The 20,412-nt window shown below is 41.1% G+C and overlaps 1 protein-coding gene across 1 annotated transcript; it reads left to right on the top strand.

Annotated features, from left to right (window-relative positions):
- Positions 1–221: 221 nt before the first annotated feature.
- RASSF9 (Ras association domain family member 9) lies at positions 222–19,761 on the top strand. Its single transcript, XM_066589862.1, has 2 exons — positions 222–322; positions 18,057–19,761. Exons 1-2 carry the CDS (start codon positions 276–278, stop codon positions 19,315–19,317), a joined length of 1,308 nt encoding a protein of 435 aa, XP_066445959.1. The 5' UTR covers positions 222–275; the 3' UTR covers positions 19,318–19,761.
- The last annotated feature ends 651 nt before the right edge of the window (positions 19,762–20,412 follow it).

Genomic DNA, 20,412 nt, shown 5'->3' with positions numbered 1-20,412 from the left:
GCAGAAAGAAAGAACAGAAAAAAAGGAGAGAAAGAAAGAAAATATGTATTTTGTATAACTTTGTACTTAGACACAGAAAGTATGATGTGATCACCATTTGGTCTTGCAGGCTAATGACTCCTGCACTCAGAAGCTGGGCAGCTTTCCAAAGGTGTAACAGGAACACTAGTTCAAAGGCAGCTGAAGTTGCTCAACTTCCTTCTTTTCTGCTTAGCGATCAGCTCATCTTCAGCAAGCAAGTCATTACACTCGGCTCCACTTCTGCAGCCATCATTATGGATCATGTCAAGAAAAAACTGTTGAAGACAAGACATAAAGCTAGGTAACCTTAAATTTTAATGACAGCAAAGCACTAATAGATTTTCTGTGTTTTTGTAAGAGTACAGAACTAAGCAGTATTTCATTTTCTACTTCAGAGAATGAAAACCTCTATTATGCTGAACTATAGAAAGAGTAACTTCCTTCACATTATAGTGTTTTACAGGTTATGTTGGAATTGTTACTCTAAATGTAGTTTTATATGTGTCTATAGGAAATACACCCTGACTATAAATGATCACTAAGTGATTGTAGCACATATGTACTTCTAAGCTTATGCCTATTAATATTCTGCAATAGCAATAGGAAAATGATTGCACCGAAAAAAGGAAATAGCCCATAAACCTGCATTAGGTGTTTAATTAATTGATCGTTCCTTTGTACCTTTGTTTCTATATACTTGATACACAGTATTCACCGCGTAAAGTAGAATAGGCTGAAAAAACGCAGGCATGTTTTGCAGGAATCAGTTCATGTATCTGATTTTCTAAAGAAAAAACACAGAAAATAAGCCACATATTGAAGACAAGAATATACTTTTTTTTACTGCTGTAAAGAACTAGGAGATCTTATTGGCAAGGATTCAAGATGCATAAGTGACTGCCCATTAAGGCGCCTATACATATAGGAGAAAAGTCTAATGCATACGGGAATGCTGACTCTTCTCCAACAGATGTCAGGGGATGGAGGAGAGAAGAATCAGACATATTGAATTTCAATGGTCAATCCTCTTGTTCTGAGGCAACACCAGAGGTTTCTCACAGTGGCTTTATTCCCCGCTCCCCAGTCAGAAAACATGCAAACTTGGCCAGAAGGAGTGTGAATATGTATGAGCGGGTTCGGTAGAAACTGCTGTTGAAGGTATATGGGCACCTGTAGGGTACAGAACTTGTGCACGGGGCTGATTTACTGTGAATTGTCTGCAAGGAATCCACACTGGATCTGGAGCAACATCCAAAGGATTTTGCTACAGATTTGCAGCTGATTTAACTGAGCTGAGGATTTCAAAATTTGCAGCATAGGTCACGATACACATGGGAAATTTCCACAATGTGCAGATGAAATCCACAGCTGATATGTGGGTTGTCTCGGCAGCCGTGGTGTAAAGCTTTTGTACTCGGATGCGTAATATGTATCACAATCTGTAAGCACCACATGTGATGACAGAATAAATGGCTACACATCTTAAGTATGTATATTTTATCCAGTTCTTCATTTGTACTGTTAATACATTACTGTGCACATATCATAATATGCCATTATGCCTATAGACTCGTTATTTATATTGCTGTCCTTACATGGCAGGAGGGTTAGTGCAGATCGTAGGGCCAAGTTACTTCTAGAACGTTTGACCTTTTATAGCTATGGCACTGAGCCAATTAAGTTTAGGACTGCAAGGCAATCTTGGCCATGAAGGGGGTGGTGTGAACAAAATCGCTGTGTAGTGCAGCAACACTGTACTCAATGGAGTCGCAGGTTGCCATGACCACAACACTGTGGTAGTAAAGAACCCAACTGGGTTGGATATTTTGTGAACACAACATCACAATCACAGCAACTAGCAACTCACACTGCAACCCAATTGAATTCCATGGCAGTGTAAGGTCGCTGCATTACACAGTGATTTGGGGTTTGTGACCCATGTTGTGGTCCTAGTCACCATATAGCCCTAGCCTTATAGTCATCATTATAATTCCTGCTGTTAGGTATTAAGACTCAAAATGTTTATTGTAAAAAATGTGAAAATTGGAGTGCAATTGTTTAACCAATGGAGGCATGTACTAAATAATTTACACCATATCTGCGTTGAAATGTGCAACTTTTTGCTTCTCCTGCCACTTTTGAAAAGTGACAAGAAAAGTGAATAGGGTTAGCCTGGTATGCGTGGTGTTACCACTGGTCCAATAGACTTACCATAATCTCCATCTATCTACAAATATATACATATATATTAATGTACCAAACCAAATTAGCCACTTGGGTAAATCAGGCACTTCTGAGGGTTTTAGACTGGGCTTCGGCTCAACAGGACCTACGGTTTGCAACATATGTGCAAAACATCAGAATACAAAAGCAAATATACCGTAAGTTAAAACCCAATCTAAAACACTCCGAAGCATCTGATTTACCCAAGTGGCTAATTTGGTGCTACAGAAATGTTGGCTTCATATCAGTAGCAATCAAAGTTTTTGATCACACACACAAACAGTTACACAAAACAGACCCATGTGAAGCTCAGTAATTCTGCTAGTTTACAATAGAAATTGGTGTAAGATACAATGCAGATCCATTCATGATAATCGCAGCACCCCCCCCCCCCAGAACCAACATCTGTTATAGTATCTGAAATGTATAATTAATTTCATCCAAATCTGCTTCATCAGTCAACCTCCATTATTACTTCACTAGTCAATAAATAGAGATATGATACAACCTGTAGGAGTATACAGGGATCTGGAGTTCTATGCGAAGATGGAATGTGATGTTACCAGTGAAAACTGCCAATCTTAGCAAGATATCTGTGTATAGACTTCCAGCTCAAATTTAGATACTTGTTTGAGACAAACACATATATGATGCGCATATTTTTATTCCATATTCGGTTCATGGTTTGCAGACTGAGCTAATAAAAATCTAATAATCTAATTAAATGGGCGTATTTTTCATGGACGATTTTCAAAAACATAGCATGCACAACTTTAGTCTGTTTGGCGAAAAAAAAACGTATGGAAAGTGATGCATCAGCATGTCTTCTGTATATCATTATTATTGGATATGTATTTAGCTCCATATTTGCACTCATCGGTTTCATTTTCGACTGGACAAAAACAGATCAGCATTTGCCCAATAGAAGATAAAACCAATGACAGCAAAGAAGCAGACACATCCGGATTAAAGGCCTCACATGACTGTTTTGGTGCGAGTTTTCGGTTATGCAAGATCTGCATGCACAAAACACAGAGGATAGAACTCATTGATTTCAATAGGATCTCTGTCATAAGTGCACTTTACTCACACATTTCGTGCACGCTGAAAAAAGTCAGACCTGCTCTATTTTTCTGCATTTTGCGCAGCAAAAGTCTCATAGGAGTCTATGGGAGAAACGCAAATACGCAAGGAGAAGCGTGAAACACTGCGCAAAATGCAGGGAAAAGAACACATCTGGACCTCATTAGGCAAATTAACCTTTAATTATATGGAAATGGTGCGTCCAAGTGCATGTACACTGGCCATGTGTGAGCAAAAAGTACAGTAATATGCACAGAAACACACGCAAATCTTCCTCTTCAAACCTTGCTCATGTGCACGTACGTTGCGTTGTGGTGAGCGTTTTTGCACATACACTCATGTGAATCCACCCTAAAGAATGAGAAGATACTGATGACATACGGTTGTAACTTCGCCTGTAAGATGTCTGTCTTACAGATCCTGATGAGTTAGAATACGCTGGTCTGACACTGGCCGACGTGGAGGTCCAGCCTATAACATCTACTGAAGTCCTCGAGACCTTGAGTTTACAAGTATGAGTTGTAGTTATTTGCTCTGTAAGCAATATAAATCACTGTGATGCAAACTGACCCAACCGGTTAGTATGCAGCTCTTTCTACAAATAAATAAATTAATACATTCCTATTAAGCCATCAACCGCAAACAGCGTTTGCAATATGCCTTTCTTAAAGTGGTATAAAACATACTCATCGTACAACAAAAATCCTTGCGGTTTTCAAATAAGCTCTGCAATTCAAGGTCTCACGATTTTCAAAACCTCTGCTTGTGGTCAGTGAATAGAAACCTCCCTTGTTTACTTCTAGAGTATCACAATCTATCTGTTCATTTGATGATTGCACAAACTACTTGGGTTGTTACAATTAGCATACAAGAATTAGAGTTCTTTCTTGCAATGAGCCACGTACTTGTGTGATAGTTATAGGACCAGGGCAGATCGTCACACCTGACAAGGTGGATTTGTTTAGGATTTTCAATGCAGAATACGAAACTAATTATAATACAATTCAAGTGATTGGAGTTTTACAACATTTTCAAATCCGTAAGATGCCCAATGTTTGGCAGAGATTTTTGCCATGCACTTTATCAATATGTAAAGTTATACTAGTGTTTTTTATTTAAAGACTTCAAACAGAGATCTTGAAAAAATAGTGAAGAATTCATACGTAAAATGTATAAAAATTGTTTCATTTTTTATAATTAAGGAACCTTCTATAAGGCCTGATTCTTGCCTGTTGTAACAAGTGCCAATGAACAAATAGCATGTCGATCGGCGCTCATTAAAAACTGCTGTCACAGCTACATTAGGGTCAGTTCTGTGTTTCTGTCTCCCTGCTCCATTTTTCCCCCATTGATGTTAATAGAGTTTTAAAAAATAGGAAAGCAAACGAAAAAGCTTTGGATTTGCTTCCATCCCATCAGGTTTCCAAATTTTTAAATAGAGAAATAACGTGACAGACTGCGCCATTTTTATGTCCAGAAAAACGAAAACCTAATGGAATAGAAGCAAACTGAAGCCTCTCTCCTTTTGCTTTCTGTTTTTTTTAAACCCTATTGAAATCAATGGGGGAAGCAATGGATCTGTTTTGCTTCATTATATTTCAGTTTGGAGCAGAGAGACAGAAACCCTGAACTGAGTCCTACAACAGGTGAGCAGATAATCACTAGTATGGGGATAAACAATTGTTACTATGATAACTCGTCCCTATACAGATAACATTGGTCAGCACACCCTTCTGTTTACATGGGGTGATGTTCTGTCAACAAATGAGCATTTTTTTATGCCAACATGACAGATCCAATCAATTGATGAATGAGTGGTCGTTTGTTGGCTGATGGTGGGTATATGTAGATGGACCGATGATAAGGCAAATGAATGTTTATACAGACATTGGTGCTTAATTGTTGCTCCTGCAAAAGGGCCTTTAAATGCATGCTTAATTTGGAACATGCCAATTAAAAGTGCTATCCAGTAAAGAGCTTGGTGAGACTTGGGTTGCAGAAGGATGAGAAGGAAGTGAGAGGTAAAAGTGAGCTCATTGCTGGAGCCAATGCAAGTCACTCATCCACTGCCTCTTTCCTCTATATCTTGGACCAGGGTGGCAGTTTGTTGTTGGAGCTGGTATCACAACGTAAGTTCAGGATACAATGCAGACAAAGGCATTACAAAAATACACAATAAATATTTAATAACAAAGAACTACAGAGGAGAAATATAACAATGGAGAATAAACAGTTAAACGGTTACTGTGACAAGTTTCTGCAGCTAGCTACGGCTAACTAAGATACAAAGATGCAATGACCACAAAACGATTAACAAAAAAATGTGTAAAACAACACACAGCTTCTTGCAACAAGTTTAGCTCTGTATAATTTTCGAAGTGTGATAACTACATTATTAAGGAAGAAACGTTAATAGCATGCGATACCTAACATGGGAATGACAGAAGACAACACTCAATTGAACCTGTGATGGTCAATCAACTCAGTCTTCTTAAAAAGTCTCTCATGCAATACTCTGGCAAAGTTCCTTTTACATAACATAGTCTCTCAGGTCGGGTCCAAGCGCTCATAACTGGTAATAAATTCTATTGCCTCCATTTCTGCTAGCAGGCCTCTACCACTATGTGCTTTTAGAGTGCATACTTGTTGGCTTTTACTGAGGCCAGCCTCACTTATGACTCGATGCCAGGGAACTCCCAGATATCCTCTTTTGGCTCTGATCCTGTTGTCCTGTAGTGCAGTTACACACTTTTTTGTTCCTTCAAGTTTGCTGTCTTGCCTCCCCAGTGGTCTCTCCTACAATAAAATAGCTGTCAGTGGTTCGTTCTCTCGTTCTCTCTCTCTCTCTCGTTCTCTCGTTCTCTCTCTCTCTCTCTCTCTCTCTCTCTCTCTCTCTCTCTCTCTCTCTCTCGTCCTTGTCTCTCTGGCAGCTCTTTGCTTGCTGTCACTGCAAGCTGTCAGGTTTCAGAGTTTTCAGGCAGCACCTCTGCCCATCTGCTACTGTAAGACCCTGCGCTCTGCCCCTGTGGTGTAGCAATCAATTCTTTACATAGTCCTGACATCATCTCTCTTACAAGTCCTCACAGAGCATTCTCAGTATTATTTTGCCAACATTTGGCAACAGTTTCTGATGTGGCAATTTAGCAATTCACAGTTGGTCACTACAGCAATTGTTTAACCCTTTCCAATCCAATTTGTATCCTGGTTTTCTTAGGAGGGCTTACTCTTTTTCTGTCGTTATACAATGGTGCTATCTGCTGGCTAAAGCCAGTGCTGCATGAGCTGACTCGTTGGATAGGCTCCGAGAGCAGAGAGGCTGGCAATATACAGTAAGAGAACCCGGACGGATGTCTTCCAACATCAGAGCTGTACAGCCTTAAATCATAATGTTTTTAGAGGTCAGACAGTGGATTGGAAAGGGTTAACCCATCAAGGGATCCCCTTACAAATTCATGTTTGAACATTTGTTATGTGCTTGAGCTCAGGTAGCTGAAGAAAAGTCCAGTGATAGGCCGGGCAGACAGGGGTAGTAGAAAGGGCAGTATGTGGCAGGGCAGGGATACAACAGGGGCTGTCCTGAAGGGACCATCTGATTCCATCCTTCACCATAGTAGAGAACATTGGGCGCTGTTGTCAGAGGATTACTAAGCTGACTGGTGGCACAAATAAAGCATATGTGGGTTGGAAGTGCGAACTGTCAATCTCTTGCTTTCTCTCCAACCGGCTGAAATGATCAATGACTTTCAGTGGAATGGGTGCTCTACTCTGTGTAGCTCAGCAATAACTGGGTCCTGCGTCTGTAGCAATGCTTAGGCAAGGCTCTGGGGTGCAGCAACCCGGACAATCTCTGCATGTCACTCTGCACTGAAACTTCCGGAAAAACTCACAAGAGCAATACTTATATACTGTCTCATGAGAACACGTGATCACAGCAGCATCACTCCTCTTTCCCTTAAAACCTCTTAAAGAAACAGTACCCTATATAACATGTTATCACGATAATTATGCATTGTACAGACCGACCCCGTTTCCCCCTTACATAACAACTTCCCTGTGGGTCTATGTAGCCAACGCAACAGGAAATATGCACAGTGCCTATTGTATATTTCTAGGCAAATAGGATTGCGAAAAGCTGTGGAAACAAAGCACATAAAATGGCATAAAGGGCCTTCTTCCAGGTCTTTTGTAGGAAAATAACTTTTACTATTTTGTTAATAATCGGGGTCTAATTTCTTTTGTTAACAGATAGTTTACAGGTATTTTAAAATCTTTTGTATTGACATATAATATTTAGTGCATGAAAGAAAACAACCTCCTCTATTTATACTAGATGTTTAAAAAACACCATCAAACCTTTATAATTGATTATTTAACAAATGTTACAATCAACCATTGAACTTCAGTGTTTAGATAACAAAATCCTAAATAAATGACTTTTGAGACAAGGCAGATTTACTGATTTTCCAGATCATAGTATCAGGGGGAAGAACATCAACAGATTGTGATGCATATTAAAAACTGTAACACTGTTTAAATGATAAGTGGTGTGAAAATAATGTCCTTTTACGCAGAGCTCAGCAGGACTAGTGATCGTGGAAACAAAGGGATTATGAAAGTATGAGGAAGTGTAGAAATAAATGAAGAAAGTAAATAAACTTGAATTCCATTCTAGACTTTCCTCCAGACTTAACATACAGAAAATAAAAATGATTTATTCATAGCTTCTATTATATAAGAACTAGCAATGAAGTTGGAAGAATTTATTTAAGCCTTAAGCAAATTTATTCAGTTCTCTTCTTCCACATACCGAATGGTATATTTTCCTGGCAAGTAAATTGATTTAATGAAAAGGCTAAGTGTTGAATGATATACAAATGCGCTCACTGAGTGAATATCATTTCAGCATTCTGCAGTTGTTAGATCAAATGATCAGAAAAAGTATAAGAACCATAAGTGCAAATTGAGCAGGAATTATACAAGATTAGGGGTCGGCTGGGTTTATCATGAGAGAGGTCTTTTGTTTTCTATTGAAAGGCTCTGCTTATTTCTGCAGATATAAAATGAACATAAATAATTAGTGGCGTGCATTTGGATGCTACTATACAACCTAGGTTGTAAAAGTTGCCTTATACTGACAAATCAGGAGCGTGAACAGAATTTGGAAATTACGTATCTTTTAAGCACAGATATTTTAGGAGAGATTAAGTTTAATGTACGGAATTTTGGCTCAGTTAGGTACTTTACCTTTAATACCAACCTGGGTAACTGCAGTGGGGACGGAGCTGCATGTTTCGTGCAGTAGCGCATCAGCCTGGCAAACACCTAATCTGGGCCGAGAACTGCTGATGATCTACTATTGATGGCCTATCCTTAAGATAGGCTATCAGCAGTATAAAGCTGGACATCCCCTTTAATGATAACTATTGCAGTAGATAAAGCATAGCATACTGCTTAGTTGTATATAATTAAGACTGACCATTAGGGTGGGCCATAGAGATATGGCAAAAAATAAAGTGGCAGCTATACAACAAGACACCTTCCCAATTTGTTACATCTGCTAATAGTAATGTTAGGGTACAGTTTTAGCTTTAAATTCTAATTTCAAGATGGTGCTCAAAACTGATGTATATTATGTTAATCTGTTTGGTGATCACATATCTCTATTAGGGCGGACACCCACTGGCGATATTTTCGCCAGAATGAGACCGGGATATCGCCAATCTTTTCAATGGGGCCAGCGGCAGCAGCACTAGACCCATTGAAAAGATATGGAGAATACCGCAGACTTCTGCCATAGCTGTCACAGCTGTGGCAGACGTTTCGTTTATCCCCGCAGGGACCGCAGGGATAAGGGAATCCTCTGCCACAGCTGTCGCAGCTGTGATAGCTGTGGCAGAAGTGCAGCATGCTATCCCAGTGTTTTCAATGGGATTGGCGCTGCTGCCAGTTCCATTAAAGGCAGTGGTTTTTGCCAAACCCTGCAGTATGATTTTCGGGGAAGGGCTTGAAATATAAGCCCTTCCCTGAAAATCATCAATAAGTGGTTAAAAAAGTTTTTTTAAAAAGTACTCACCTATCCGCCGCTCACATGCATCCTCTGGCTGGCTCCCCGACACTGCTATCCAGCACTTTCAGCAAAGGGCTGTGCTGATTGGCTGAGCGCTCAGCCAATAACAGCTATTGCTTAGCTATTGGCTGAGCGCTCAGCCAATTACAGATAGTGCTTAGCTATTCATTCAAGACAATTTTCGTTGAAAGTCTTTGAGCACAACCTTGTTGTAGACATAAGAACCTAAAACTCTGCCCCAAATAAAGGTTTGTTAAAAGGAAAACAAAATGAGGGTGTCTTGCTTTGTAGTTGAAAGTTGAGTATTTTGGGCCACCCTACTGACCTTGTTCCCATGACACTGTGCAAACAGTTAATTTTGCAAGGAAAAGTTATCTGCAGTTGCTTATTTCATGCTTTATGCAATACTACATTTCTCTGGTAATATCCACTAAATGGCTCTCCACTTTGGTTCATAGAGAAGTATCCAGAACATGTGACTCCCATATGTAACATGCAGGTCATATAGACATTAGAGCATGACACGAGAAAGAAACTAAGTGCTAGTACATAGCCTAAAGGTTCTTTTACATTGGCTGATTTTCAGGGCCAAGTGTTCCTCTGAGGGCTTATTCACATCAGCGTATATGGGCCACAGGTTTCACAGACGGCCGACATACGCTACGATCTGATGCATTGGATTCCAATGCATCAGAACACACAGGCATATTCCCATGGCATAAAAGCGCCCGGTCGGCAAATAGAGCGCAGGGCGCTTTTATGCCAGGCGGCAAAGATAGTCCAGGAACTATCTTTGTGCCCGGAATACGTTGGCCACTGCATAGGCTCCAGCATGATGCTAAACTCGCTCCCCCTTCTCGCCTCCTCTTTCCTCCCATCCCCTCCGGCTGTTTGCACTGGGAGGGGGTGAGGCGGAGCTTAGCTCCCGTCCCGCCCACTCCAATTGCAAACAGCCAGAGGGAAGGAGAGATGGGGTGAGCTGGCAAGGGGGAGGGAAGAGGAGGGTAGGGGAAGAATGTCATTGAGGCCTTGGCGTATATGCACTGGCCCCATGCCGTCTGAACGGGCGCACAAAAATTTGATTTGTGCGCCCTTTTACGTGTTTTTATGGCACCAGCACGCGCATGTAAAAACGCCTACGCTCATGGGAAAGAGCCCTGGCAATCAGGCCATGTACAAGGACTAATGATCAGCCAAATGCTTATTCATCAGCTGATCTTTCAGTTTTAGCTAGCATTAAAATGCTCACTGATCAATGGTCCATCTTTCCATGTGAACAGGGAGATGTACTGCTGGCCTATGGGGACAAATGATCAAAGTAATAATCGTTCAATTCTCAGCTCATGTAATAGAAAATGAAATGCATACAACCAACATGCATATTAATTAGCACACATTACATTGACCCAAAACTCTGCTTCTCTAAAAAAAAAAAAATATTTTAATAGTTTAGCCTACTAAAACCAACAACACAAATGCACAATTTTAATATTTTCCTACAGTTAAGACCAAATAAAGCATAATAATATGTAAGTTATTCAGCTTGTACTCTATTAAAGTTGAGTCAGCACTATCACACCCTCAACATGTCTGTAATTGTCTGCTTAACCTGTCTACTTTACTTTCTCTTTTTTTTCCAAGTTTTTCTGGGTCACGCATAATAGATTTCTAAGAGAGCATTTTTTTTTTTGAAGAATGAGACACCTGGGTTGACTTTATATATTGGACATTATCCACTATGTACAGCATGTATTACATTACTTGCTATTGTCAAGTCAGTCATCATAGGATAAAGGTATACTTCAGCATACAATGCCTGTCATGTCAGGCGATAATAGATAATCTACACCGATTTGCCACTTTATCTGAGATTTCAGTTTTTTCACGATTTAAGCTTCCCTGTATGATAGACCTGTGACCCCAGAGTGTAGCTTTTCTGTGGATCAGTTTCAGTATGAATCCACATTAGAATGGCAACATTGGTGTTAGACTAACAAGATAATCCATGTATAAACCCGTTTCAACACATTTTTTCCAGCACTCATCTTTATGTTAAAAAATGACCCTTTATTGATCAAAAAGCATATTAAAGAGTCATATGCATCCGGAAACTGACATATTTTGAACTGAAAAAGGTCCTAATTGTACCATAGCCAGGGACAGTATTTCAAGAACTTTCAAGCTTGTGTGTGTGTGTGTGTGGGGGGGGGGGGGGGGGGGGTAAGGTGGTGGTGGGGGGGGGGGGTGCTAAGCTGTCAAGAGTATAAGGAGAATGGTGTGACTGAAGAAAAACATCAAGGGAAAGGGGATACTGTGGATGTAAACAATGAAGGGGATCGAAGGAGGATGTCAAGAATCACTCTAACAAACAGGCAGTGCACAGTCAAGCAAATTGCAGCCAAATCCAGTACCGTTGGCCTAGCTAACATGCTTCATTGCAAAAATCATCGTTACTTAGCAAATCGAACATCAGATAACCAGTTTGAGTACCATTTCTAACATAGCCTGTTACCATTATAAAACTAAGCGCAGGATAATCCAGTTCATCATATGAACTCTCCTGATTCTGCCAATCACAGAGCTGGGCTCTGTATATGAGTCCTCAGTGTGCTTTACTCAGGGTCAGTTAGGCCGGTTTCGTTCAGGGTCAGATAGGCCGGTCAAGGATTCTGCAACAAATTCGTCTCAAAACACCAAAAGAAAAAGTGCTGCACGCGGTGCTTTTTCTTCTATCCAAAAGCCGGGCAGTTGGGCAGAAACCAATGGGACTCCATTATAGTCAATGGGGTTCGTTCAGTGCTGTTCGGTTCTGTTCTGAGACTGAGCTCTTTGGCTGCAGTGATTCCCCTTTTCTCCTCCCCGAACAGAGCAGGAAAGCGGAACCCCGAATGCAGGTGTGAAACCACCCTTAGGCCTCATTCACACGAGCGAATATGTGTAGCTAATTTAGCCGCGTTAAAAAATCGTGACCATCTGAAGCATTGGTTTCCAATGTACTTGTTCAGATGAGTGATTCTTAGCCACGCAAATACATCACATCGGGAATATTAGGACATCGGAGATCGAAAACAACAACTAATTTCATACGGTGCATGAAAAGATGTCCTGACCTATCTTTAGCCGAGATACGCTTGAGGCTCCCATTGACTTTTATGGGAGCTGAAAAAGAGAGAGGGGGATGGAGTTTAGGCACATCCAACATTGAGGAAAGAAGACAGGTGCCCCAATTTAACAATTGATAGTAATTCCGAGATTTTCTGCCTACCGAGGGATTTCCGCGTAGCAGCGTATTTTTTCTCAGAAACGCCTGTGTGAATGGACGCAAAAATGCTAATTTAGATTGGACTTGATCATGGCTATTATTCATTCCCGTGTTTTTTGACCGCGATACCACGAGATTAAAAACGCATATGCTCCTTTAATAAGGCCTTAAGTGTTTAATCTGAACTCTGGTTTCGGCTGTTCCTAGCTTGCATTATTATACTTAGCTGAGTGATTACCTGTTTCTGAGTTCTGCTTTGCTCCTGGGCTTTTCTTTGAACTTGTAGTCTGGATTTGTATTCTGATACCTGTTATATCTGGAGTCTCACCTCGGCTTGCACTTGACTTGGCACTTTCTTAATTCCGTCTGCAACCTGTAGTACATGTAGTATTACCAAGTTTGGGCAGCAGCAACAACCAGCAATAACCCAGAAGGGGTGAGGGAATCCTAACTCCAGTTGGTCTGCGCGCCACTCAGAATAGGTTTTGGACCAAAACCTTAACGCAAGAATCCGGAAATACATGATCAAGTGGCAGCAGTTATGGATGCAAAAAACAATCAAAATGTATTCCTCCATAAAAGCTAAGGAAACAACGTTTCGACCCAAGTGGTCTTTTTCAAGTTCCAGGCACATCAGCAGGTCAGCTGAATGCAAATTTCTGCTGGACCATGCTGACAGGAGGGCCAGAATTTAACACAAGCAGCGTGAATCGATGAACCCTTCCTGTCAGCAGTTAAGAGCACGTCAGTTCCTCTGACTAATTTGTGATAATTGCAGGAAGCTATCCTGTCTGCATGGGCCAATATTCCTGAAGAAGGATTTCAGCACCTAGTGGAATCTATGCAATGATGAATTGTGGCACTTCTGAAAGCTAGGGAACCTAATGCACAAGATCGCCCTTCCATTAGAGGCCATGGTTGGGTGGAGTCTCAGCCGAAAGCCTAAAGGAGCCTAAGGGGGTTTCCTATCACTTTCATTTATAGCATATCAATAGTCGTTAGGGTGATCAGTAAAATAAAGGGGCTGCAACACTCTTCACAACTTTACACCCATTTGTCTCCTGTCAGTTGCATTTAGCTTTACTAAGGAGATACCAGATCAGCCCAAAGGCTATGATGGCCTGACATGACATATCACATCAAGAGGAACAAGGATATGAGTTATGGCAACCTCATAGAACAGCCAGTTCAGCTATTTCCATGATCTCAGTCGTGGATGGTCATAACTTCAAGATGACTATTTAAACCTCAGACATGATTAGCTGAAATGAGAATACTCCTCTAAGGCCTTATTCACACAACCATATTTACACTGGTATTTAGCCGTGTTAAAAAAAAAAATTACCCAAAAATCGCGACCTTCCGAAACATTGGATTCCAATGTATTCATTCAGGGCACACAAAAAAAATTGTACTGACAAAAATAGCACAAACGCGACCATTTCCAGTCGCCGATTTTATACACTATGCCAAAAGATAGGTTTTGCCGTACCTTTTGCCGAGATATGCAGGAAGGTCACATAGAAAAAAAAGGGAGGGAAAGGGAGTAACACCGCGTACAGTGCTGGGAAAAGAACACAGCTGGCCCGACGTAAGCATTAGTAGTCATTCCAAGCATTTTACTGTGATCAATGGTTTTTCGCGATTCTGCATATTTTTTTTGCCGATACGCAGCAGCCGCCCGTGTAAATGGCAGAAAATATGCAGCTAAAGTTTGTACCTCAATCACAGCAACTATACATTCATGAGATTTTGCAGGTGAACGTAAAAACGCTTATGGTCATGTGAAAGACCCCTAGGGGTAGTTTCACACGGGCAAGAAAATCACGCAATTTTCGCGTGATGCGAAAGTCAGCAAAAAAGCAGATTATGAAAGCAATGATTTACAATGCTTTCCTTTCCATCTGTGTTTTCACTGATGTGATGTGCGAATTTTTATCTCCCATGTTTCACTAGGAAGCCTGTTTTTTATCGCATCACAATGCAATAAACTTGTGTTGCAATGTGATTTTAACATTAAGAAGTCTTATTGACTTATGTGTTAAAAAAATCGCCATGTTTTTATCACGCGATCTAATCGTAGGCGGCAACAATGTGATGCAAGATTATTCTAAACTAAAAGCACTGCTGACACCCAATAATTGCAGGAACAAAGACGTGATATTGCCCTTAATTTTCTTGCAGCAAAATCGTGCTCACCTGTGTGAAACTAGCCTAAAGGCCCATTTAGACAGAACGATTCTCGCTCTAAATTCGCTCAAAGACATCTTTTGAGCGATAACCATTGCGTCTAAACACACAGACATCGTGCAGTTCTCGTGCACGATTCGTTCCACGCTCAATTCTAGTTTTCAGCAGTAGTTCACAGCGGGACGCGAGCTGTAAGCGCGGAGAACAATGTAGCTGTTTGCTTATGCAAAACAGCTGTATTGTTCTGTCCGGCTCCACCAGCATAGCTCTTTAGTAGCTAATTAGCTACTATAGACTATACAAAAATGATTGCTCAAAACTGTCACTCAAACTGTTGTTTGAGCGATTTTTGAGCAATCATCTATCAGTGTAAATGGGGTGTTAGTCAAATTCCTTTGTTGTGGAGATGTATGTACAGTAGATACTTTATGTGCGGCGAAGAAGGCGCCTATTATATCGTGCTATGATCTGTTACTCAGTAACCTATACAAGAAAACACTGTCTAGTTGTCAAGCACATAACTACATGTAATGTGCAGTAAAAATGTAACTTGTATTTTAGGATACAGTAATTAAGGTGTTGCCAAAAGAGATAATTATAACTTACAACTATTAGCCTTAGAAAGGTTCTTGTAAATCTTGAACAAAATCACAGTAATATAAGTAACATGCATTTAGTTCATCCGAGCAAAATAGTTTCTCATTAATTGCAACACAATTTAATGTAGGTATGCTACATATGTTTAACACCCTTCATCCAATGAAATGCACCAAAGTGTTGCATATTATTAACCCCTTAGTGATGAAGACTGTTTACTCCTTAATGATTAACTAATTTTTCAGTTTTTTTCATTGTCGTATTCCTAGAGCCATAACTTTTAAATGGACATAGCTTGTTTTTGTGCAACAAGCTGTATTTTTAATGGCGTCATTTTCGGGTACAAAAAAGTTGTATTAATTTATTTAGAGGGATTGAGGGAAAAAGGGCTGAAAGGGCTGCGTCTGATTGGCTGAGTGCTCAGCCAATCACAGGCAGCGCTCAGCCATTCATTGAATGACAACTGAGCGCTGCCTATGATTGGTCATAGCACTCAGCCAATCACAGGCAGCGCTCGGCCATTCATGGGCAGCGCTAGGCCATTCATTGAATTCATTGACTGGCCGAGCGCTGTCTGTGATTGGCTGAGCACTGTGACCAATCACAGGCAGCGCTCAACTGTCATTCAATGAATGGCTGAGCGCTGCCTGTGACTGGCTGATTTTAAATCTCTACCTGCTGAAAGAACTTCATTACAGTGACGGGACACAAGCGGCTAGATGTGTCTGAGCTCCGGCAGAGGTGGAGAGGTAAGTATGTTTTTTTTTTTTTTACTACAGCTAGGATTGATTTTCAGGGAAGGGCTTATATTTAAAGCCCTTCCCCAAAAATCACTGCGGGGGTACCGAAATCCTATTGCTTTCAATGGGGCTGCAGGCAGCGGCAACCCCATTGAAATCAATCAGAGAGCTTTGCGGTCCTCTGCTACAGCAGTGACAGGAGATTCTTTACTGCCGCGGGGAGTCCCCTTGTCACTGAACACTGTGACAGTGCTGCCACAGTGTTCAGTGATGAGGGGACTCCACGAGGGGAATATTGACACGCACCACAGACCTATGTGGTGCACACATGTCCTATCTTTTACAGGTGCGCACATTTGCACACCAGTAGAACACGGACATGTGAACAAACCATAGGGAACCAATGGTTCTAATAGACGCTGGTTATGTGCGCACGTATGTATGCACATAAACACGCTCGTCTGAATGCACCCTAAGCTTGCAGTAAGGAGAACAGGGGACATGAGACTCCCATTCTCAGGATCGGTAGGGGCCCCAGCTGTCAGTCCCCACCTGGGCAGCAAGTTATCTCCTATACTATACATAGAGGATAATATGTGATTCTGGTACACCCCCTTTAAGATGCATGGCATAATGGCAGGTAAAGCAGGCAACAAATCCTAGATAGAATGTAAAATTGTATATGTTTTACCCATCCCTACACCCGGCTGCTTGAGGTAGGAATGTGAATATGGGTTAAATACGGATGAAAATATTTTTTCAGATGTTCAAGGTTTACAAAAGTTGCCCTAAACTTATAATGGCTCTTTTGGGGTTTTGTTTTCCTTTACTGAATAGACTGGTGCAGCATGTATCAAAGGAAAATGTAACTCTGATGGAAATATATTAACATAGCTGTGAGTCTAATAAATGTTATACCTCTTTCTAATCTAATGTATGATTTAACAAATGATGACATTGTACCCACTGTTGCCTTTTTAAAATGAATCATTCTATTGGAAAATTTGATAAACATAGAGCAAAAGTTTACAAATTAATAATATTGTAAGAAAAAGACTTGCTTAAAGGAGTTATCTTTATTCCAAAATCTAAAGTTATCACTAGAGATGAGCGAGCATACTCGCTAAGGGCAATTACTCGAGCGAGCATTGCCCTTAGCGAGTACCTGCCCGCTCGAAAGAAAAGATTTGACTTTTGGCGGTGGGCGGGGAGCGGTGGGGGAGAGCGAAGAGGAACGGAGGGGAGATCTCTCTCTCCCCCCCGCTCCCCCCTGCTCACTACCGCAACTCACCTCTTGCCCGCACCGGCAGCCGAACCTTTTCTTCCAAGCGGAGACATACTCGCTAAGGACAATGCTCGATCGAGTAATTGTCCTTAGCGAGTATGCTCGCTCATCTCTAGTTATCACCTATCTAGATGATAGGAGATAACTTTATAATTGTGGGGATCTTACCACTAAGGCCCCCACTAATCCTGAGAATGGGGGTTCCGAACCCCCCACAGTGAGAAGGAAATTGAATGGAGTGATGGCTGCAAATGTTTGGTGCCATTCCATTCATTTTCAATGGCACTGCTGAAGATAGTCAAGGTACAAGCACTTGGCAATTTCCGTCAGTGTCATTGAAATGAATATAGTGGTGGCCACACATGCTCAGCCATCACTTCATTCATTGTGACGTCACTATGAGTGTAAAAAGCATCCCTGCAGTGACGAAGAGAGAGAGAAATGGAACTCCTGCTCTCAGGATCAATGGGGTTCTCAGCAGTAAGACCCCCACCGATCATAAAGATTTTGGGATAACCCCTTTAAGATTACAAAATAGCATTAGTATCATTGTTGCCTTTTAACATTTAGCTTTGCTCTCTTTTTAAGTGTACCAAAAGAAGAAATTGATAATGAAGAAAGGCAGATAGTTGTCTGGGTCGGCCAAGAAGAAAAAGTAATCTCTGGACTCACAAAGCACACAACCTGTGAAGATGTGGTGGAAGCACTTCTTGAAGAATACCAAGTTTTAGCTGAAAACAACAATGTTCGATTAGGTAGTCACAAGGAATATTGCATTTTGGAAAGCTGGAAAGACTTTAAACGTATTTTGCCTCCTTCATTACAAATGTTAAAGCTTTTGAAATCATGGGGGGCAGAAGAAATATCTGTAAAGTTTTTCCTGTTTAAACCATGTACATTGTATCCATTCTCAATGTGGTGGACTTCACAAAATAGCATAACTCCACCCTTTAACAACTGCAAAAATCAGCACAATGTAGTATTTCATGTTCAGGATTTTCCACTAGATATGAGGAAGAGAATTGTAAGAAAAGCATTTAGAAAACTGCAAAAAATGAAAAAAGATATAAACTACCCAAAAGAAACCAATATACAGCAGCTCATTCATGTAATAATGTCTCAAAACAGCATTATGAAACAGCAGATGGACAGAATGAAAGAAGTGGATAACCAGCTAGAGGCATATGATTCATGCCAACAGCAACTGGAGAATTGTGGGTGCAATGAAGAAAACGTCGGGAGCTGTATGAAAGCCGATGATGATGAATGCCATTCAGTTGACGGACTTCCAGAAATACACGATACAAAGAATCTAACGCACATTGAGGATACGTTGAATTATCAATTCACACTTATTAGAAAGTTATCAGATGAAATTAAAATGGAGATGTCTTCTATGTGCATCCAAGAAGATGAAGACTTTGTAAAAGAAGAGCTCAGTTACAAGGAGACAAGTGTTAAACAGGGAATAGATGAAAGCCTTCAGGTGGGATTACGATTGCACAGTCTGAACAGTTATATTCAGACAGAAATCCAGTATAATAATTCAATATTGCTTCAACAGAGAAAAGAATATGAAATCCTAAAGCAGGAGCTAAAATCAGTATGTGCCATCAATTCAGACAGCTCCTTATGTGACACTCCTCAACAATACATGTCTTCAGATGTAAGCAGTAATAAAGCAGTGCGTGATATCTCGGCTCTTTTGTCTAGTACGGATATACAAAACGATACAGATTCAGATACAGGTATTAGCTCTACGCATAGCCAAGATTTGGAGCTGATTCAGTGGGATTTGCAGACATTTGCTGCTTCTGCTTTGCCAGTTGAACAGAAAACTGAAATGTAACTTCCTTGCAGTTCTCATAGTAAAAGACTACAATACAAACTGGTATATTAACAGACAGGAATCTGCAGAATTGTCCTCATTGTATGATATTATTACATTTGAAAATCAATGGGTCATTCTAAAAAGAGATGAAAATTTGCTACAATTGTAATTAGTCTAGAGGTACCTTTACATGGAGTGATTATTTCCCGAATGTTCACTGAAAACAGTGAATTCAGACAATAGTCGTCTCATGTACATGCGGCCAACAGCAGGCCATTAAAGGGGTTCTGACACAAATAATGTTTTATGCTTTAGCAGCCATTGTTCCCTGGTCTGCCTAATAGACCCAGGGAACCCATGGTTTAATGGCTGCTAAAGCATAAAAAGATAATACTTACCTGTTCTTCTGTTGTTGTTGACATCGGGGGGGTCATCTCCCAGCAGGCGCTGCTCCTCTTCTTCTGTCTGCACGAGCCGCGCCTCTCCGGGATCGCGCGCATGTGCAGTGGAGAGGTGCCCTCTGACAGGAGTCAGGACGGGCTGCGTCTCCACTGCGCATGCGCAGCACTCCGGAGTTCAGTCGGACGGACGGGCCGCCCACAGCAAGCACTGCTTGTGACGTGCTTGCTGTGGGCGGTCCGTCCGTTCACCTCGGAAGTGCCTGACGGACGGACCAGAGCAGGAAGCGGTCTTTTTGACCGCTCCTGCTCTGCTTTAAAGGCACAGAAGAAGATGCCGGCTGGAGGGGACATGCCTGGCGATCGGGCCAGGCCAGGCAAGGTGAGTACAATTTTTTTTTTTTTATGTCAGAACCCCTTTAAGCGAGAAATCGCTCACTTTTTGGAGTCGTTTGTTATTTAGCTCACTTAAACACAAAGCAGTTCAATATCAGTTCGTGTAAACAGGCAGCTTTTCATCTATGAACTACTGCCTGTTTGCAGTGAATGGAGGCGGATGGCCGAAAGATCTTCGACATGCTCTTCCTCCATTCTATGAACGACTATAGCTCCTGTGGGAAAGCACAGGATTGATAGTCTGTGGAACGGCTAGTGGGCCTTTATACACCGGACAATTGCCCCCTGTAAAGGTACATTAGGTAAATGCAATGTACCG

Source organism: Eleutherodactylus coqui, chromosome 2, assembly GCF_035609145.1.
Source record: "Eleutherodactylus coqui strain aEleCoq1 chromosome 2, aEleCoq1.hap1, whole genome shotgun sequence".
Classification (NCBI taxonomy): domain Eukaryota; kingdom Metazoa; phylum Chordata; class Amphibia; order Anura; family Eleutherodactylidae; genus Eleutherodactylus; species Eleutherodactylus coqui.
The sequence above is the reverse complement of the archived record's forward strand: the minus strand, read 5'-3'. Positions and strand labels throughout refer to the sequence as shown.